At 54.8% G+C, this 22,022-nt stretch overlaps 4 protein-coding genes across 4 annotated transcripts; 3 read left to right on the top strand and 1 right to left on the bottom strand.

Annotated features, from left to right (window-relative positions):
• Positions 1-7,441: 7,441 nt before the first annotated feature.
• Positions 7,442-9,129, bottom strand: PHYSODRAFT_251425 (hypothetical protein; the record flags this gene model as incomplete). Its single annotated transcript, XM_009526331.1, has 2 exons — positions 7,442-8,373; positions 8,418-9,129. The coding sequence occupies 2 exons, from the start codon at positions 9,127-9,129 to the stop codon at positions 7,442-7,444; spliced, it is 1,644 nt and encodes a 547-aa protein (XP_009524626.1).
• Positions 9,130-10,678: 1,549 nt separating this feature from the next.
• PHYSODRAFT_377827 (hypothetical protein) lies at positions 10,679-10,846 on the top strand (the record flags this gene model as incomplete). Its single annotated transcript, XM_009526330.1, has 1 exon — positions 10,679-10,846. A coding segment is annotated over one exon (168 nt), but the record flags the coding sequence as incomplete, so codon positions are not given.
• A 6,724-nt stretch (positions 10,847-17,570) lies between these two features.
• On the top strand, positions 17,571-18,236 carry PHYSODRAFT_251461 (necrosis inducing-like protein NPP1 type; the record flags this gene model as incomplete). Its single annotated transcript, XM_009526329.1, has 2 exons — positions 17,571-17,681; positions 17,712-18,236. The coding sequence occupies 2 exons, from the start codon at positions 17,571-17,573 to the stop codon at positions 18,234-18,236; spliced, it is 636 nt and encodes a 211-aa protein (XP_009524624.1).
• A 543-nt stretch (positions 18,237-18,779) lies between these two features.
• On the top strand, positions 18,780-19,503 carry PHYSODRAFT_251442 (hypothetical protein; the record flags this gene model as incomplete). The annotated part of the gene is given in 4 exon segments (XM_009526328.1): positions 18,780-18,797; positions 18,938-19,000; positions 19,107-19,435; positions 19,455-19,503. 4 exon segments carry the CDS (start codon positions 18,780-18,782, stop codon positions 19,501-19,503), a joined length of 459 nt encoding a protein of 152 aa, XP_009524623.1.
• Positions 19,504-22,022: the final 2,519 nt, after the last annotated feature.

Here is a 22,022-nt window from a genome sequence, read left to right as displayed (position 1 = left end):
AGTTTGGTTCCACTCAGCACGTCCAGGATGTCGTCAATCAGCGGCATAGGATAGCAATCTTTGACCGTTACGGCGTTCAACTTGCGATAATCGATGCAGAAACGGATGCCCCCGTCGGGCTTCCTGATCATCAACACGGGGCTGGCCCTGGGGCTGTTCGAGGGCCGGACGAAGCCCAGCTTCTGGTACTGCTGGATCTCCGCCTCCATCACCTCGCCCTCGGCGAACGACACGCGGTAGGGCTGCTGCTTGATCGGCTTGCTGTCCCCAGTATCAATCTGGAACTTCAGCAAGTCGGTCCTGCCGGGCGAGTTGGACGACTCCACGAACATGTCTCGGAAGCGCTCCAGCTCGCTGCGGAACAGCGACTTCTGCTCATCCGACAGCCTCGACTGGGAGAAGTCGGCCTCGAGCGTCACCTCCTTGTCGGGCGGCACATCGGGCCTCGACGCCCTCACAGTCTCGCCGAGATCCGGCCCCTTTTCCTCTTCTCCACGACTGGCAGCAACGGTGGCCGCCCCGCTAGCCTCGTGCGGACGGCTGGGCGCCCCTTCGGACTTCTCCGCCGACGGCTGCTCGAAGCCGAACGCCGACTCGGGCACCACGGACGTCGAGGCCACCACCGTGCCCTTCTTGATCCAGAACTCTTCTGTCGATGCGTTGCAGACCTCCACGACGACTCGACCGTCGTCCACAGTACAGAGCGTTCTCGCCACGCAAAGCGAAGGCGACAAGTTGAGAGAGCCCTGGTCGCGTTCGGGGCATCGCCCACCACATCCGTGACCACCAGGGCCTGGCCCCTTGGCGGCAAGCGGACGGACACGGCCATCGTGGCCATGAACGATTCGTGGACCACCATCACGCCCAACGATAAGACTTCGCCCGTGCTCTTCAGTATGAGCGTCTGCTCAGCCACGTCAATCACTGCTCCGAACGCACCCAGCGCGTCGACGCCAAAGATAGCGTCCACATGCAACTTGTCGGCCACGAGCACCCGCATGGTCACCCCGACTTTGCCCAGCATTAGGGGGAGAGTGATCCACCCCAGAATGCGCAGACGGTGTCCAGACGAACTGCGTACATGCCCGTCGTAGGCCTCCAGAGCTTCACCAGCTCGGCTTTGACGCTTCAGAACACGGCCGTCGACGAGAATGAGCGTTGCGCCCGTGTCCGCCAACATCTGCGAAGGCAGGCAGTCGATGTACCCGCACGACAGCGCCTCGAAGTTCCCCACAGTGCCCACCACACGCCGACCACCGGCAACTACGCGTGGGAGCTCGGCTCCACACTCATCATCGTCCTCATCAACACGGGCGCCGAAGCCGTCCGGCAAGTTCACGGTTACCACCTCCACCATCCCGGTCTTCCGTCCACGCTCCGGCGGTGGACGCTCGGGACGGACCACTTGCACGTAGTGCGTCGCGTCGTCGTCTTCTTCAGGACGGAGCTTCCCGTCCAGCGCCTCGGCCGAATCGCGGTACAACGCCGTGAAGTCAAAGCATACGGGCCGCCGCGAGCGACGCCGCAGCCGACGCTTCGCACTCGCCGAGTGGGCTTCTCGAACTCGATCTAGTAGCTTATTCTAAATATACGTAGCGTTCTCATTGTAGTACTCGTTCGTCCATTTCTTCACAGGTTCTCGCCAATCGATTTGGTCTTCGTTTTCACCAGCAACTTGGTCACCATCGTGCACTAGGCGCACCCAGTCTAGATCAGGTGGCTTATCACGAATCGGGGGGATCTCGACCGTGCCGCCTTCTCCGAGCGGGTCGCAACCGACTTCTTCGCACGCAACATCTCGTCCTTGGTCTCCTTCAGCAAGAAGTACACGGCCTTGCGAGCCTCCGACCTCTCGCTCGGAGAAGCGCTCGAACTCGGTTCAGGAGCGTCCACGGGCGGGTCCACGCTAACCGCAGTGACCATCTCCTCGCTGTTCTCCTCACAGACATCCACGGGGACCGCAATGTTCGCAGTCACGCTCTCCTCCATCACGGAGCCATCGACCGAGACGGTCGAGGCCTTCGGGTCCAGGTCGGACTCCGACAGGCCGAACGACTCATACGTTGTCTCCTCGGTCGAGCGTTCCAGAGAGACGCAGCTGGCCAGTGACTGTTTGAAGTCACGGTTGGCTCGCTTGGCCTCCGCACGAGTTCTCCAGTGTGTTCCTGTACCAGTCCTCCCAGTACTCCAGTACTCGGGCGAGGACGTGCCCTCGGGCGAGGCGTCCTTCATCTTGGTCAGCGCCTCGACCGGGACGCCCAGAAACTTCGACATCTCTTCCATGGACGGGCCCTTGGCCCTCTCCGCATTCTCCTTCACCTTGCGCATCAACTCCACTTCATCGAGGGGGTGGAGCCTGTCCTCCAGCTCCTTGTCATACTCCTCGAGCTCCTCACTGATGCCTGGAACGGAGGGTTTCGGCGCCTCGCACTCCATGGCGTCCAGTTCCTCGTCCGTAAAGAGACGAGCGTGGCGGGGCGGCTACTTAACGTCCTCGGCCGCCTCGACCACCTCGGAACTCTCGGGCACTTCCTTGCTCTCGGCGGCAGCGCCTCGGTCCTCCTCGGCGACAGCCAGCTCGGTGGCGGGCCCTGCCACCGGCTCGGGCCCTACGACTACGTTGACGTTCTCCTCGGCGATGTGCTCGCCGGCCGGCGATCCTCCGTCGCCGTTCCACTCGGCGAACAGTGTGTCCCCCACATCTACAGCGCCGCCCCACCCTTCGAAGGAGGGCTCCTCCGCCATCCAACGCGGACGGGGGCCTTCCTTCTTCAGGATGCTTAGCAAAGGGGCCGCAGTCACTGACCTCGGCACCGCTCTCAACTCCGTCGGCGGCGGCACCTCCTCCGTGGGCACCTTGTAGGTTATGTTCGCGCTCGGAGGCGCAGCACAGAACGCTTCATCGTCCGCACTGGCCGCATAGAACACATCACCGTCGACTTCCTCCTCCTCGGAGTACACCGACTCCTCCGACCTCACGGACCGGTCCTCGTCGTACGCCGAGTCGACGGTCTCAGCCGCCGTCCCCTACTCCACGCTCGGGGCTGCGGTCAGGGCTACTCGCGGGGTCTTCTTTGCCCGCGGGGGCGTCCAGCTCGGCCGCCTCGGCCTCCTTGGCCTCTTCATCGATACCATCGAGGGCGGCCCCTTCATGGGCCCAAGCCTCCTTCACCCTTGCACTCGACTCGTCCTGCTCGGCGCTCTCCTCGGTCGCCGTCTTCCCCGCAGGGTACATCTTCTCCTCCTCGTCACTCGCAACGGCCCACGCCGCTTCTTCCTCGTAGCAGTATGCAGGCTCTTCCGCCACGCTTTCCTCATTTTCGCCGTGCACAGACAACTCCGTCCAGCACTCAGCTTCACCTTCTTCCCGCACGGACAACACCATCCGCCCCTGCTCTCGTTCATATTCTTCTTCGACGGAGACGCCGCTGGGTACAATCGACTCTTCCCGGGTACGGCAACCGTCTCAACTTCCACTTCCGCTCTTGGCGACTCTACGCGTTCCTCATCGACGCTCCCTTCATTCACACTACTCTTCACAACCTTGTCCACCGTTTTCCTCGCCGTGACCGTAGAACGCCTTCGTCTCGCCTGCCTCCTACGATCACCCCCTGAGCCATCCTCTAGACTAGAGAAAGGAGTGGCTCCCTCCTCTCCTTCCTCCCGCCCCCCGTCACTGTCGAGGGATCGGATTGCTCTGGGCGGCCGCGTTCAGCAAACTCGGAGTCGCATCACGAAGCGCGGCCAATACGGGGCACTGCATCACGGAGTGGCTCGCGTCTTGGCAGAAAACACAACCAGACGGAGCTTGAGTACCCCCAGCGGCTGCAGTCTGGCCTCCACCATTCTGGGGCCTGTCACACTCGACCGCGATATGACCAAACGCGCCACAGCGCCTGCAGCTCATCGACGCGCGCTTGCGTGTAGCGCGACCATGTCCCACGAAGTTACAGCGACCACACACAGGCGAACCGTCCTGCGTGCGACTATCATCGCCCATCCGAATGCCCCGGGATGGCTGAGCGTTCCCTGGCCCACGACCGTTTCCAGCGGGCTGAGTGGCAGGGGTGGCGGCCACTACCGGCGCTCGATTGCGAGGCGACCTAGGCGGCTGCCACTGGCGCTGCATAAGTTGCTGTTGCCACTGTTGTTGCTGCTCCATGAACGACTTCATCTGCTCAGCGAAGGCCTCGACCGCAGTCGTCCCGGGGGCCTCCTCCGACTTCTTGTTCTTCTTCTTGGACTCGCTGTCCGAGAACTCGTCGTCCTCCTCGATCGGACGGTGCATGTCCTTGAATATGAGCCACTCGCACGCCTCCGGAATGTCCGACGCGGGACTCGCGTCCAAGGTCGCCAGCATGCGCTTGTTCCGCAGTCCTCGGCGGAAGAGCTGGTACCGCATCTGCGGATTCGGGTAGTCGAGGGACTCGCACAGGTCCGAGACTCGGTCACCCCACTCCTCCACGGACTCTCCGCGCTGCCTCTTCGTGTTCTCTAGCAGCTCACACAGCTCGTCAGCCGTCCGGCTGAGGAACTGGTTATGGAACCGCACCTTGAGCGTCATGAACGACTTGATCCTCGAGTTGTTCCACCACCGGACAGCCTCGCGGCCTCGCAGCTTCTAACGGAACACCAGCAATCTGGACCGGTCCGGGAAACCGTCCGTGTGGTCCTCGAAGAGCTCCCAGAAGTCCCGCGCTTTCTCCACCGTGTCCGTGTCCGAATGAAACATCAGCAGCACCTTCACGGCGTGCGAGACCATCGTAGACAGGTTGTAGGCACTCGGCGAAAGTCCACTGGCACCGCACCAACTCGTCGACGGTGCAGCCGTCGGAGCCGGCGGAGCCGTGCCCGTTCCAGGCGTCCGACTTACCGTAGGGCCCGTTGTAGGTTGCATGGGCATTCCGCCACCGAGCGGCTTTGAGAGCCCAGCCGGACCGCCGGTGAACTGCAACTTCTTCATCGGAGGGGGCGACTTGGTCGGCGACTTCACCGCGCTTTCCGCTCCCACTCCATCCTCCATACTCGGGGGCCTTCCCCGAACCATGTTGAGCGCTCCAGCTCCATTCAAAGGCAGGGCGATCCGTTCGGCGGGCCTTGGGACCCGTGTAGCGGGTGATGAACCCACTCGGGCCTCGCTGCGTCGGGACCGGCTCCTCCATCGCGTCGTGGTAGTCTTCCTCGTCGTCGGCGTACATCCCGTAGCCGTACCCATAGTCCGTCGGCTGAGCGTAGGGCTGCCCCACACTCGACCGTCCCATCGGACGCGAGACCGGTGGCTCCGGCTCGCCCTTCACGGCGGGCTCCGCCTTGGCCTCCGCCACGGTCTCCGTCTTCATTCCAGCCGAGGTCACCGGCTGGACTCCAGTCGCGGTCTCCGTCTTGACCGCCTCCTTCTCTTCATAGCCCTCGTCTTCTTCATCTTCCCGGAGCTCACGCATCACATCCGACACGGACGCTCCCTCTTCAGCATACTCAGCGGTCTTCCTCCACCGCTCCAGGCTCCTCAATCCCTCTTCAACCGGGTCCGGCGCGTCCGCTCCAGCCTGGCTGGGCGGCGGCGGGACCCTCGGCCGCTGGGACAACGGCGGCGCTATCCCGATCATCGGCGTCCCGGAAGCCGGTGTCGAGGGCCTCTGCCGACGTCTTTCAGCACGCTCAGCTTCTGCTCGAGCGGCACGCTCTGCTTCGGTTCGAGCGGCACGCTCTGCTTCGGCCCGCGCGGCACGCTCTGCCTCGGCGCACTCTGCACGCGCTCTTTCTTCTTGTTCAGCCCGGCGGCGTGCTGCTTCCTCAGCGTTACCGCCTCTTCCTCCTTGTCCTCCTGGCATCTTCTCTTCTCAGTTTACCGTTCCTTGTCCACTCTCAGTTTACCGTTCCTTGTTCACTTGACCTCTTGCTCTCGACCGTGCACACTTGGCTCTTGTGTCTACGTTACCGTTCCCTTGTCCTACCGGCCTGGATCGCTCCTCTTACTGCTCCTCGACGCCGCTTTCCCCGCGCGGCGTGTACTCGTGTGCGGACTCCTGGGTCCTTCCCTGGCACACTTTAAACCCGAGGAGGGGGGGGGGGGGTCACACGTCCAGACACCAGGTCCAGACGCTCGGCTCTTGACTCTGTTCACTTCCGGGCACAGGCTCTCAGCACTGCTCACTCCACAGTCGGCAACACTACCCTACTTCTCCACCACGTGTCGCGAGTCGCTTTGTCGGACCGGTTTGGGGCCGGCCGCCGCTGTATTGGAGTAGTAAGTGCTGCCTGTGCTTATAGGTTTATGGGGCACAAATAGCAAGGAGATCACTAAGCAAAATGCAATAAGTGTTCCTTACGACCTGTGTGGTCCTTTTAAGCAAAATTGACGACTGACCTTCCTTCTACTCCTAACTCTTCCTCTCTACCTCTGCAGATCCTTGCGTTTCAGTGCCTTTGGGTGACTCCGTTCCCGCTCACCCCTCCCAAAGACTTGATCCGTTCACCTTGACGGCCCTCAAAGCCGCCCAACATGCCATCCGTCCCCGAAGTCCCGCCACGACACTGCGAGGCACATCATCCCTCCAAGATACCTCTGGGTAGCGGCCCACGGGTCTCCACCTTCGAGACAACCCGGCCCACGGCACTACTTCTCGCCCGCGGCCACAGCAGGTGGACGACCTCAGGCACTCATCGTCGCCCACGCAGAGTTGGAACGGTCCGAGCCGTTCCAACTCGGGATACTGTCCGCGCGAGATCCGTGACCACAGACAAACTATCCACCTCAAACTGATCAAATGGGAGCAACCCTTTTCTTTTTGCAGCGCAACCGATTTTAATAGTTGCGCTTGAGTGTCAAAAACTCGCAGGAGTCATAGATAGAGTCCCACCGGGTTTCAGCATAGTGAAGACAGCTCCCTACACTACGTTTGGTAGACACGTGCGTTCACGTGAAAGACATCTCTGAACCTAGGTACGTGCGAAAGTCACAACAAAGCTGTCTAAAACCAAGAGCAATTGGTTCATGGCCAGGTATAGTTCATAACGGAAGCCCCAATACAGTCTAGATCACTACAATTAGTATGTAGCCATCCTGTTAATACAGGACGCTGGCAGAGCCTTAATTTAGGAAGTGCGCCCAATTTATGCTCATCCTTCCTAGTTTGACGACCTGATCACGGTATATCTTGAAGGTTATCTTGAAAAGCGACATGATATCTCATGTCATAAATGGTCCACCGTAGGTTAACTGTCGTGGTCCCGTCTCAATTGTGCCGCAGACTGCAAAACGGAGGGCAGGACGTGGGTGCATGTGCTAGCTGCACAGTACGGCAACGCTACAAGACCATGGAGACCTGTGTGCAATTCTATCCTGCCCCGAGCCATGACGTAGAAACATCAAAGCACGGGCTTCCGATTCTCTACGTTACCGACACCTCTCTTCTCCTTCAGTTCGTAACTCTCCGTCCATTTAGCAGCCCGTTCCGCCGGCAATACGCAGGCAGCTCGTGGACGTCGACAGAGTCAGCGCGTTGGTCAGGACGACCCAGACGAAGCCGAAGAGGATGTCGCAGATGGTCAGAATGCCTATGATCTTGCTCTTCCCTCCCGTGCGCTTCAGCTCGTGGACGTGCTCCTTTTGCCGCGGCAGCCAGTACACGAACACGATGGAGGCCAGGTTGAACGCGTAGGTGATGAGGTACGCGTACGTCACGTCCAAGCGCACCTCGTGCGTGTCCTTCTTGAGGTCCTTCGCCGTAATGCTGAAGTGCGAGTCGATGGACTTGTACATGACGGTGGAGAACGGTGTACCGATGTTGTTGATAGTGATGATCAAGCCCATGATGGTGGCCTCGCTACCGGGGTCAGCGATTTCAATGACGAAGAGCTTCGCGATCAGCTCGCCGATACAGCTCGGAACCTCGGCCAGGAGAGGGACACCGAGCCAGAACCATTGACTGCGGTACACGTCCCAAATGGTGAAGAACGTCGGGAAGCAGTCGATGAAGACGACAAGCACCTGACAGACGATGACGACCCAGCGCCAGCTCCAGTTGAGCCCCCATTTCCGCACCGCATACAGCACAATGAAGCTCACGATGGAGGAGATCATGCTAGCGATGCCGTCGTTCAGCGGCTCGACGTGCGACCAGATGCTCTTGATCTTGCTGGCCGCGGTGACCGAGAAGTTGGAGAAGATGTGGTAGAAGAACCGGAAGGCCAGCACTTGGTAGATCACGCGGTACTGCATGAAGTCGTAGAGGTACGCGAAGAAGGCCTTGGTGGGTTGTGCTGGGGCCTTCTCCTCGGTCACGGAGAACCAGCAGAGCGGAATGGTGACGAACGAGAAGGCGGCGCACACGCCCATGACTCCGCCGAAGCCCATATCCCACGAAAAGGTCCCTCCGTATGCCGCGCTGTTGAGCCCAATCCCCACGTCAGGTTACCCGCCACAGCGCTGACAATGGCGATGTCCGTCTGGATGGAGCCTCGGATGGCCTCAGGCTCGCGCTGAACCAGCTCGACCAAGTACCCATCGGCAGCTCCGTAGGCAACGATCGTGCCGAGGTGGGCCAGGATGAAGAGGATGATGAGGTGGATGCCCTTATTGGGAGCGTCGTAGTTGATGGTGGCCTGCTGCTCCACCGTCCACTCGCTCTCAGGGATATCCTCGAGTGAGGCATCGCCGTAGTACGGGTCTCCCAACGGAACCACCGCCATGACCAAGCAGCAGACGAACGCCATCGCCCAGCCTGCCACCATGTACGACCGACGACGGTAGCCGAAGATCGGGTAGCAGTCCGAGATGAGGCCCGTGAACAGTCGGAGCGCGTGAGGGACTCGCACCACCGCGGTCGCGGTCGCCACCAGCACGGCGCTGAGATTCAAATAATTATTCAAGACGGAGTAGATGACGCCGGAGATGGAGCCGTAGACGATGGCGACGGAAATCTGGTGCGCGGCCAGTCCCAGATTCTGACGCGAGTACAGCGAAGACGGAGGGCCGTCAGGTCGAAGAGCCCCACCTTCGAGATCACCGGGAGACTTGAGTCCGTCGTAGTATGCAGCGGGGGCTGGGGACGGCATCTTTTGAAGGTTCGGGCCGACCGGTGCGACGAACGAGAGCGAGGAACGCTCGACAGAGGTGGGAGTGCCCATGGTGATCCAATGCAAAAGTGGAAATGAAGATGGTTCTGCGAGTTTCGAGACACAATTCGGCTGCTCTTCGATTGGTGGTGAGGACTACAAGTGTACCAAGTTATCCATTGAGTCTAGGCTAAGGTCACCGTGAATGATCTCTTACCAGTGTTGCAAACACAGCAGGTGTACTGCTGGCGCGTGGCTGGGACCAACGAGATGTCATGTTGGTGTGTGCTGCCCCTCGTTGGAATTCGGCCAGCACCACAGACAAGTCCACAGGCAGAAGTGTCGATGAAAGGGCAACCGATCCGCGTCAATCGGACGTGCATGCGGGTGGACAACACCGCGCCAAGTGATCACCGCGAGATGTTTGCAGCCGTTCGGCGTAGCAGCACGCGTGCCGCCGCCCAACAAAACCCGCGTTTTGCCAGAAAATGGGCAACTCTGAGAAGACAGATTTCGTGATGTGGACTATCTCAAGTTTGATAAGTTTGATGGTAGTCGAGGTGGTCATTGAAGCTCGGTCCGATGAGGCGGGCCGTCCGATAGAAAGGAAAAGCTCACTGTACCACGAACGAGCACCCCGAGCTGCATTCGGTCCATGTTTATTTAATCAATCGGTTCTGCTCGAACTCCTTGGCCAAGCGAGGACAAGTGCGTCTACACGTACGAGGACAAGAGGCGAGAGGAAGGCGAAGTAAATGCAGAGGACTTCCTGGGGTCAACTGTTTGAGACGAGGTGCACTGCTCGTCCGCAGACGATATAATATATCTCCTCGGGATGATAATATCATCCCGAGGAGCACTTGGTCACGCTACCGCTGCTGTAGCGTCGTGCGGTATCCGCTCAGACCAGATGATACCTTCAGCGCTTGACGCAAACGATGGCGTTTACACCTCTGTTGGTATAAGACATGCATCCAATGGGTGGAAAAATTAAATAATACAAGTAGATTGGGGCTATTTGTCCAATCGTAAGTAGATCATGGGGACTACTTATACGTATCAGCACACAGCGAGCGAAGCGAGCCCACGCCTGCAGTTTGTCAGCCCGTGTGCGAAGCACGCGGATGCAAACCCAGAACCCAGCATTGCCCTTCTAGCAAGCGAAAGCGATGGGTGCGAGCCGCAGCGGGCTTGTTAGGGTTCTGTCCAAGCGAGCGCAGCGAGCCTTTCGGGCCTGGAGGACCACGCGGAGTGCGTACAGTAGCAGGGTGCTAGTGAAAAAAAATTCATGTAATTAACGTCCCCCAGTGTACTTATAAGTCCCATGATCTAAATACGCTTGGACAAATAACCCCAATCTACTTGTACTTACAGTTAGTAGTATTATTTATTATGCCTTGCATGCTTTCTGTCTAAACAACGACGTAATTCGTTGTTTTAGCAAATCACGGTGATTAGCCCATCATCGAGTTAGGCGGCCAACTCTTCGAGTTAAGATAGAATAGCAGCTAAGACAACGAGTTAACGTTGGGTTATGCCTACTTTCGTTGAATGGCTGGAGTAAATCCGACAATCCTACGGTCCTGACATTCTAACTCTCTCGCTTCGTCTGCAGTCGACCATGACGATATCGATTGACATGCGCTGGCGATCTATCGTGCTAACCTACTTCTACGATATTGATCTGACCGTTGTGGCTTCAGTGATGGGAGTGTCAACGCGGTCCATTTCTGGCTGGGGCTATCTGTTCCGTCGTCGTGGTAACGTCATCCCGAACGCTCGAATTGAATTGTCTCCTTCGCGCTCTAGCAGCTCGCTAATTGCCGAGGCTTCAACACGAGCTTCGGTGGCGCGACGAATCTGACGTAGTGTTCTTCCACTGTACATATATAAAAACATCAAGTTGAAAGTCTGCTTGCCTCATAAGAAAACAAAGCTCCGTCAGAAATAAAATTAAAAATATACGACAGGATGATGAAAAACTAATTACCCAGTCTTGCGGCGAGCGGCTTGTTTCCATAATCGATTAATTCTGTCAGCAAATTCATGCTGTGAACTCGCAAATGCAACGAATGCTGCTTGTGACGCATTTGCAAGTGGCTTGAACAGAATGGGCGCATCCGACTCCCATGTGATGTCAGTAAACGCAGCAATCTTGCTGTCGATCTGAGCTCGCAGGACACCGTAGCCTTCGCCATGCTGGAACTCGAACATAATCGGTGCTCCATAGGTCGTGCGACTGTAAGAGTACGGCTGACCAACTTTGATGGTCAGGCTGACCTGCAGTTTATCAGGAATTGGCAATGCCATTAGAGTGTCTGTCAATAGAAGACAGTTAGTTTGGTAAGTTGTGCAGTCAAGCCGGTTGAAATATACACGAAGACAATGTCAAGACAGCGAATCTACCTGCGCGATGAAGCGTCTAGTCGGGTGTCGAGTACGATGCAGTTCTGGTAGTGCGGAGGCTACTGGTACCAGCGGCGCACGATCTATTCTTGCAGCGACAACCGCTCCATTCTTGCAGCGACAACCGCTCCATTCTTGCAGCGACAACCGCTCCATTCTTGCAGCGGCTACCGGTCTATTCTTGCTCTGCGCTGTAATTGGGACTGGTGGTTGATTGACTTATTTTTAAGTTAGAGTTAGGCTGCGAGATATGATCACCGGGAAGGATTTGCTCGTTGGTTTAGAGCCCTTAATCGCATGCCAAAGTTCGTGCAAAACACAATAATTCCTCCCAATGGATGCCATCCATTGGTGATGAGATGGACATCTAGAAAAGGTTGAGCCACCTCAGCTGGCAGCTCATATGCTGCTTGTCAGTCAGAGCTGGCCCAAACTTTCCCCAGAGCTCCACAGCCAACATCAAACGAACATGCATCTTCACTATTCACGTACATATACAAATATTGTGAATTACTGGTCCTCACCTTGCAGTGTAGTTTTTGCTCTACAGTAAGTTGAAGTGCAGATACACAAAAGGCTCAGGAGCTGGGAAAGGAGAGAGAAAAGTAAAGAGGGGGAAACCACAGAACACAAAAATACAACGGGAGCAGCAAGTCGCTTTACTCCCCCACCTTCTCTTCCTCCTTCGTTGTGTGGTGTGAGTTACAGACGCACGCAAAAGCAGCCAAGTTACAAGTGGTTATGAGCCCAACGCTGCGTTGGTAACTCCCCGACAGTGAAGACCATGAGTACAAGTGCAGACACGAAGAAGAAGGCCACGAAGGACGAGAAGAAGGCCGCTCACCCACCGTTCGATGGCAAGGACTTCGAGGTGTGGTTCGAGCGCATGAAGTTGAAGCTGGAACGCAAGGGCTTGTGGAAGTACTGTGAGAAGGAAATCGAGGAGCCGGAGGAGTTGAAGCAGGACGAGCACGACGCGTGGAAGAAGGACTCTGCACGCGCTAAGGAGCTACTCAACGACGGAGTGACGGACAAGATAATGAAAACTGTGAAGTTTGAGCCGACTGCGTTCCGTGTAGTGGAGAGATTGAAGCAGAGATTCGTCGGAAAAACGGATTTCAAGTATGCAGCTGAAATGACACAGCTGAGGAAGCTCCGGCTCCCGGAAAACGGCAACATGTCTGATCATTTGGGTGAAGTGCGAAGATTAATTGATCGAATTGCTCTATTGGGTAAACCTCTCAATGAGTATGAGAAGCCTGCGATTTTGATCGGCACACTGCCTGACGCCTATGATAACGTGGTGGAAACGTTTCTGGCAAGTCACGTGCCTCGAGATGTAAATGACCCTCCCAACTATGATCAATTGGAGCATGCGTTGGAGCTCGCGTATGATCGGCGCCAAGGACGAAAGCTGGACGAAGGTAGTGAAGACCAAGCTTTGTTTGGAGGATCTGGTAGAGGTCCGGGCCGAGGCCGTGGTTCTGATCGTGGCCGTGGTGGTCGCAGTGGAGGACGTGGCCGAGGGCGTAGTTTTGGTCGTGGTGGTGGCCGAGGAAGCAGCCAAGAAGCTGGACGTGGCCACGGAGGACAAGGTACCAGTAGAGGAAGATGCTTTCATTGTGGAGAGCAATCGCACCAAGTGCTGGACTGCCCGCACTTAGGCAGACATCGGGCAAGTGGTGCTCGTGGATCCGAGCCTCCTCAAAAGCAAGCCAAGGTAGAAGGAGCGCAGGGAAAACGAGCTGCTAAGAACCAGTATACTGGAGATGAGAGTGATGAATCGGCATACGTGGTTACTGCTCTCATCAAGCAGCCTCCCAAAGTGCAGAAGTTTGCGAGCAAGCGCTGGTACTTGGACTCGGGAGTCACAAGTCATTTGACTAACCAGAAAATTGATTTTATTTCGTTCACGGCCATGAGTGCTGGTGGTGAGAATTGGTTGACTGTAGCTCGAATTGGTACTGTGAAAAAGGAGATCCAGACTACAAGTGGGCGGCAGACGTTAGTACTGCGTGGAGTACGTTATGTACCAGAGCTGCAATGCAGTTTATTCTCAGTGCGTCGACAAACCGCGCGAACCCTGCCTGATGATGAGAAGGTTCGAGTTCACTTTGACGACGATGAATTCGCAAAGGTGAAGTTTGAACAAGGAAGTGCGAAGGCACATGTTGACAGAACCAATCTTTATTGCTTGGAGCTGAAGAGACTGTGGATTCCGCATTGGTTGTCGCCACTGATGGAGACCACAAGGTGCAGCTGTGGCACACGCGCCTTGGTCACCCAGGACGGACGGTATTCAACGCACTATTTCGCCATGCAGACTGGCCGCTGTTAGCTGTGGATTTGAGAGTCGGGCGAGGCTTCAACTGTGAAGCATGTGTAAGAGGCAAGATGACGAGAAAGAGTTTTCACTCGGTGCCGAGTTCGACTCGTGACTGGTTAGTTGGAGAACGAGCCCACGTGGATGTTTGGGGACCGTATCCAGTGGCTTCGTACTCGGGCATGCGCTACTTTGCTCTCTTCGTCGATGAGGCTTCTCGCTTCTCGACACTGTTCCTGATGAAAGAGCGCACCGACGTCTACGCAAAGTTGCAGTTCTACTATGAGCGAGTAAAAACACAATTGAAAATTCGAATGAAGGCGCTTCGTTGTGATAATGCTCGCGAACTACTGGCGCTCGGTGAGAAGTGCAAACGCAACTACGGAATGAAGTGCTCGCTGACTGTGAAGCATACCACATAGCAAAACGGGGTTGCTGAACGAATGATTCGCACGGTGACTGAGAGGATGAGGTGCTTGCTGGAGCATTTCGGACTGCCCAAGCAGATGTGGGCGGAGGCCGCTGTCACTGCAGCATACTGTGTGAACATCGTGCCGAACAAGAGAAAAGGAATGCAAGTCCCGTATGCAGTGTGGTTCAGAGAGACACCTGCGTACTCGAGACTTCGGACGTTCGGTTGTGCTGTGTTAGCATACGTTGACAAAGTTGAGCGTAAGAACATGGATTCACGAGCGAAAGAAGCTGTATTCGTTGGTTATTTTCGTGAGAGAAGAGGCTACCGGTTGCTGGACAGCAAGACGAACAAGGCGTTCTACAGCCACACCGCCGTCTTCTACGAAGATAAACCTGGACGAATTCTGTTGAAGGATGATACAGAGGCGCCATCAGTCCCCACATCCGAGTACTTGGACATTGATGCAACGACGATGCAAAATATTCCTTCTCTGTTGGAGGAAGCGCAAGCTGACGAGAGGCATGCATCAGAGTGCGGAACTGGTGGGGCTGATGAAGGAGCAGTGCGAGCAGAGACTACTGGTGAAGATCATGCACAGCAGGTTGGTGGTGCCGCAAGTGAGACCGTGCCGTCGCGAAAAAGAGCGCGCGCGAGTGGAAACTCGGTTTCGCGCAAAAGAACTCGCACTGTTGAAAAGGTGAAACCAAGTGCAGAAGTAGCACGGGTGAGTAAGGAGAATGCGCCTCGTCGGAAGAAGAGAAAAAGAGGGAAAAGAAAGAAACGAAGTTGTGAACGGTGTGAGACACCAAACGAGGAGTCTGATGGTCCGGGCAGTGGGCGGTGTGTGGCACCGGCTGTGAAGCAAGATGATAAGGAGGCAGAAGTGCAGCAGTCTTCGACTCGCTCGCCTGGTGGGATGACGACCGCTAGCAACGAGAAGCTGGATGCTGATGGTGACTCGCCGATGGGGGACCTAACCGTCTCTGAGCAGCGAGATGCACCTCGCAGTAAGGCGCCGAAGACTGGCTGCAGAGAATACCGGACGAAGAGTGGCAGAGTGTCGAAGCCACCGCGGTGGCTTGGCGACACCATTCATCTTGTGTACAGAGACTCAATTGAGAAGGAGCGGTCAGCTGGTTCATCAAGCTCGGAGGTGAAACGTGATGAAATGCAGTTTGAAATTGCAAAAGAGAAAGCAATGAATTGGTGGCAGGACTTCTGTTGTCTTTCGGATAGTGTGATTGATGAGCCAGAGACCCTGGATGATGCAATGAATAGCGACTACGCAGAGGAGTGGCGTTCAGCAGCGGATACCGAGTACCATGCCTTAATGAATAATGGCACATGGAAGCTGGTCCTTCGCCAGAAAGGTATGAAGGTGCTCGGAAACCGTTGGATATTCCGTGTGAAGTATCTTCCCACCGGAGAAATCGAGCGGTTCAAAGCCAGATTGGTGGTCAAGGGCTTTATGCAGGTCTATGGCGTAGACTATCTTGAAGTGTACTCACCTGTGGTCCGCCTAGAGACTCTGCGGATGCTGCTGACACTAGCTGCAATCTGGGACTACGAAGTCGACCAGATGGACGTGACGACCGCATTCTTGAATGGCCCTATCGATGGAGAAGTGTACATGGATCAACCCACGGGGTACAAAGAAGCAGGAAAAGAGGACTGGGTTTGCAAACTGGATAAAAGCCTGTATGGCTTAAAGCAAGCCCCCCGTCTTTGGTTCCGCCTGCTGAAAGACCACCTAGAGAAACAAGGCTTTACGATAATGAATTGTGAGGCTTGTGTTGCTGTGAAAGTGGTCGATGGTGAGTTGGTGTTTATCTCCATCTACGTGGATGATTTGATTCTCTTCGCCCCCAACAAGAAGTTGATGAAGGAGCTGAAGCAGATGCTTCACATGTGTTTTGAGATGAAGGACTTAGGGCCGATTCACGTCGAAGTTGCAGGCACGAGGAGTGGGGGTCTCTAGCGCATCGAGTCGAGGACAGCAGTTATACCGTGTGCGAATGGTTGTAGGGCAACGCAAACGGCGAGCCCACGGATCCGGGTAACGACCCGAAGGCCATTTTCGGCTCACTTTGAAAAAAGAAGATACACCGTTCACGCTATTTACAAATAGTCGTGCTCCCGTACTTTTTCGTGACACACAGCGCAACCAAATTCTCCCCAGGGCCTTGAAACATCACAAAGATGGCGGATTTGGACAGATCTCGTGGGCCGAAGCCAATCATGGTCTTGGATTTCTGAAATATTAAATATTGACGTCACTAGCAGATTTTGAAATTTCAACTTTTCCCCTCAAAAATCGTACACCACATTTAGTCAGGGTCCGACTAACGGTGTACCACAATATAACTCGACTAAGTGTTGAGCTAGTTATTGACGGGGAATCCAAATCCGGCTAGATGGTAGGGGAATAAGCTGCTCACAGGGTTCTTCGAATCTCAATCTCAGGAGGGTAACTCGGATTGTGTCAAAACCACGCTCCGTTGAATGTCGAAAATAAATTGGCAATGCCAGCCAAATGCCGCCTTCACTCTTTGTGTGCTTGGTTTGTCAGCGTCCGTCTCATGAAAGTAGATATCATTACGAAGTCTCCATATATCATGAAACGCTATGGAGGTGTGCACCCATGCCGCCTCTAATCTGCTTTGAGATCCCGAGGCTTAGGAAACAGCAGCAGCCGCCAATCTAATTTTGCAATAAACGCTTGGCTCAACGGCTTCCACATTGTCTGCCACACTTCATCCAGTGCCGGGCACGAAAAGAAGCAGTGCTCTACTGTTTCAAATGAAACGCATGATCTTCGAACACACTGCTGCACAGTGGGATTCAGCGACTTCAAAAAGTCGTAATCCGACGATAAGATCTCCAAGGAAAAGTCTTAGCATCACATCGTGAATTCGGCTCACATCGAGTGAGGCCAAGGTCTACATGTACTTAACGTTAATTGCCGGAGGTGTGCTTGTTGCCAGAATAACTTATACTTGCGCCTATTTGGCGCCGCCAATCGAGCGGCAATACGAGCCCAGTGTTCGTCATCTGCGGTGTAGTCCGTCAGCCGCTCGGACATTTCGTGCAGCAGCACAGATCCGCTACGAATACGAGCAAGGCAGAGGTAGCGAAATGGTTGCGGATTCTACGGGGCTGCACTGTGTGTGCAAATAAACTGGATTCTAGCATCGCATTTGCTTCTTACAATCATTCGGAAACAGGGTGTCCTGCAAACTCGATGCCCAGCTCGTTGTAGGGAAAGATGCCGGTTCTATTGATTACCGGTACTGTCAAATCCTGTACGTAGTCCTCAAGCACACAGGGCTTCCATGCTCACTTTCAATTTCGAGTCCTGCGCAACCGATCATGATCTCACGCTTGCTTCTGTTGCTCGGTGTTGCCGCCGCTTCGATAAGCTTTGCGAGGGCTGATACTATCGACCACGACAAGGTGCAGCCGTTCGCGCAGCCCGAGCCAGTCACCATATCTGAGAAGACCGCAATCTAGTTCAAGCTGAGTCTCCAGATCGTCACTGGGTGCCACCCGTACCCTGCCGTCAACGCCGCGGGCGAGACGAGTGGCGGGCTGAAAGGGACAGGGGAGAATGACGAAGACTGCACGGGGTCAACACTCGGCTCTCAAGTGTACGGCCGAGCCGTTTGGTACGAGGACCTTTGGGCTATCATGTACGCGGTGGCTTACTATGACATTTTAAAGGAGGGCCCACCCAAGTGTTATTACTACCGCTGGGGGCGGCAGAGTTGTGAAGTGCCTTTCGTCGAGCACATCAACGGAACGACTGTCATGCTCTCATACGAACGTTACTTTGATGGAACCATCGGCGATTTCCAAATCCTGCGGCCGACTACGCGCAAGGTTACCGGTGAGTTCCAAGACCTCATCATGTGGGAGCAGTTGACGGAGGAGGCGTGCACTGCTCTGAGCAATACCGACTTTGGGGAGAAATCGCCGGTCCCGTTCATCGATGCCAACTTCAACAAAACTCTCGACATGGCTCGCCCGATCTTTTGAAACAGTTCTAGGTCAGCGGACGGTCTCCACAAAATTTAGGACGTTCGTAAGCGACAATTCAGGTAATATTACTCCACCTTTGCGATAATTGGGGCTGTAAACGTTTGCTGGTAGCTCATTTTCAATGCAGCCCACTAGAGCAAAAAAACACCAAAAGACAACATAACATCAACAGGACATTAAAAAACTGGCCCGCGGACACACTAAGGGTTGAAAGAGGTGTGTTTTGGCACAACTTTGTCTCGGTTGATATTTTGTTTTACCAAAACTTCTTTGTCAAAGGGTATTACCAACACCAAGAAAGTAGGTTTCTGTATACAAGGTCGGAACTGGAGTACAAATCTCGGCGTTTCTCATCTCAATTTTAATTTAAAAATGATTGTTAGACGGATTTTACAGGACATTGGCAGGACTTGATAATGAGTAGATATTTGCCAATGGGAGCGAAGAAGGAAGAACAAGCCGGCCAATCAGTTACTGCTATGCTTACGCCGTTTGCGATGGCAGCAGCCTAGCTTAGCTGTCCTCGTCGCCGACCCCGCAATGTCGCTGTGTGTTGCGGTATGTTGATACTGTCAGCGCATGCAATGAACGTTTTAACAGCGTCCTCAACACTTTGACGGGCACGCCACAGTCCGGTACGCTTTGATCTGTCCTCAACTATGGTCATCAGATAGCGTACATCATTAATTTTGTAACAGGTAGCGGTGTGGTCATGCCAGACGGTGAGCAATGTGGACGCTGGAGTGCTGAACGCGACGGTGGTTATAGATCCCAAGCGGCAACGACAACCCCAAGTGGCAACGATGCGGACAATCTCACACGAAGGATCTTCGGGCTAGCTCTAGCGGATATTTAACCAGACGAGAGCAAGTGGGGGCGCCAGCAGCCATTGCAGCAGCGCGCGACGTGCTGTCCGACGAAGACGAACTGACGGACGTTGACGCCCTGGTGAACGACGACGAATTGCTGTTGGTCGATGACGAGTTGTTAGACGAACGAGCTGCCGGGCGGGGAGAGCTGTCGGGCGAGAACGAGTTCAAGCATGAGGACGAGATGTCGGACGATGACGAGCTGCAGAAGGACGACGACGAGCTGCAGCAGGATGATGAGGTGCTGACGGACGATGCCAGGCTGTCGGACGAGAACGAGCTGTTGGACGAGAACGAGCTGCCGGACGAGGATGAGATGTCGGGCGATAACAAGCAGCTCGGACGAGAACGAGCTGGTGGTCGAGAACAAGCCGCAGAACGGCGAGGGCGAGTAGCAGGACGAGAACGAGCTGCTGCTTGTTGTACCGAGGTTAATAAATAGGGGCGTAAGTCCCGGGTGCTTTGCGGTGGTCCACAGGTGCTGATACACCAACGCTCCCTAGCCTCGCTGCGAACGCAGGGGCCCCGAGATAGGCCTTGTTGGCGATGACTCAGACAATGAAGCGGCCGTAGGAGTTTTGGTACACTGCTCGCGACCGGTATTGCTCTTGATCTCGCTAACTTTTCTCGCTAGCTGGCCCCAGTCGATCGATTGAGGGGGGAGTAATATGGATTTTTGAATACTGATGAGGGCAGGAAATATGTCCTGCAAAAGTGGGTAAAACTGGCACTTTTACTGACTCTATACTAAATCCCTGTTTATGAGTTGATTATTGTCTTTGCAATTGGAAAATACCGGATACGATGTCCTGCATTTCTAGGAATGCAGAGTGTCATGTCCTACAATTTCTGTAGAATGTGTATTCGCAGTTCGAAGAACTGTCGATTGGGGAAGGCTTTTGGATGACATCGAACGACATTCACACTACATTCGTCACTTCACCCCCGTGCGGATGACATCAAGCAAAATTTACACAACATATACAGCACTCGATCGAATCGGTCTGAATGACACTTAGAGCATCTCCAGCGGTTGGTCTCAAACACGGTTTTATCCTAAAAGTAACGCTGTTAAGACTTGGCCGAGACTTAAGGCTTCCACCAGAAGGTCCTATTGCAGGTTTTAACTTCACCGGGACCTATAGATTGGCCTTCGAGTCTTAAAATAAGACCACAATCTTAATGCCACCCATACAAAACTGAAGAGTCGCCGTATTTAAAAGATTGCACCAAGTCTGAATGCAATTTCACATGCGGGAATGGACTAATAAGACTCGCTTTAGAACTCACCGCTGGAAGTAAGTCGGTCTGCGCGGGTCTCAACTGTAAAATTGTGGTCTCAAAGACCCTGTTACGTCTTAGGATAAGACCCACCGCTGGAGATGCTCTTACAGGTTTTGATGGATGCCTATTCGCCTCGGAGCTTCTTTCCTTCTACTGTAGATTGGTGGGTGCTAATTCCTCCGGTTGGAAATGATCACCGGAAGTCATTATGATAGGTCGGCAGTTTTTCTGTGACGGCCGAATCTTATACATGACAAATACTAATTTATAAAGTGTACTTTGAGTTCAAAGAAGGAGAAATGTATCTACTTCGAAGTACTTTTCATTTAAAGAACAGTGCACTATCACGGTTTGAAGATTGGAGTAACGCAAGTGCGGCGTCATACAGCTCTCTACTACACGATAGACTTACCGGTAGCTCATTCGCACGTCGGAGTTTGGCCTTCCCCAAGTGTGGAAGCTTGTAGAGATTGCCGCCAGCCTCCTCCAAGATTGCGCGCATGCACGCCTGTAGCGTAAGAAAGATGTTGTCCACAGTGTCGGGTTTGAGCTCCCGAAATGCGTCCTCAACCGACGCTATAAGCGCGTCGATGCCCTTTCTTGGTAGACGGTGTTGAATGCTCTGCATTGAAGCACAAACTCCCAAGTCAAGGCAATTGAGCTCGGGTGATTTGGCTGCTTGGCATAACAGTCTGATGTTCCACCCTCCTTCTGTGCCCGCTGCGACAACGTCCGGATCGGTTGGCGACACGTGCGGCTTCGCATTATCTTGTTGCACGAAGATGAACTGGCGACGGTCCTTCCTTGGCCACTTCGACTTGATAGCTTGGAACATCTTGGTGATCAGATAGTCCTTGTAGACATTTCGATCGACGGTATCAAGATTGCGTGTGCAAATTTCCCCCTTGGCTCTATTCTTGCTCTTACGTTGTGCCTTATACTTCTCCGTGAAAGACCAGAGCCTCACCTTGCCATCCCATCTCTGCTTACGGTGTGGATCGTACCTACACAGAAATTTTATACACAGTGTCAAAGGTTATCCACAGTATAAAATTATATAAATATAGAGACTTACCGAGGGCGTGCGAGTGCTGCCAGGAACATGGTCTTGGGTATGAAGCGCTTGCTCTTCCAGGGTCGTGGAGGCATCTCTTCACCATCAAATACAAGGTAGGAACGTCTGTTGCGGTCTGCGTAGAACCACTTCTAATCGACGTGAACCACGTTGTGCATCGACTCGAAGTGTAACGTCTTGTCGTCGATGAACGACAGCGCATGTTCGACACGGTCCAGCTTGTTCTCGGGGGTCAGCGCCGGCTTGATACACGTCGTACGACGCCATACCATGCCTTCCTTCACAGCTTGTCGTACTAGGTGCCGGGAGAGCCCTGGAGCAGCCGCAACGCTCCTCTCAACTGCCCTATCCTCCACAGGAACACTCGCCAGCTTCGTCCGCACTTCATCTCGATTCTTACGCTTCCTGCCGCCGTTCTGCTTGATCCGGCTAGCCCACTCACCACCAGGAACACCAGCCGCCACTGCAGCCGTGTAGCGCTTCCAAATAGCGCTCACGGTGGTCGGGTCACGCTTCACATGGGCCCCGACGCGGGCGAAGGCTCCGCGGGGTAGA

Source organism: Phytophthora sojae (assembly GCF_000149755.1).
Source record: "Phytophthora sojae unplaced genomic scaffold PHYSOscaffold_3, whole genome shotgun sequence".
Lineage (NCBI taxonomy): Eukaryota > Oomycota > Peronosporomycetes > Peronosporales > Peronosporaceae > Phytophthora > Phytophthora sojae.
Note: the sequence above shows the minus strand (reverse complement) of the source record. Positions and strands in the feature narration are given on the sequence as shown.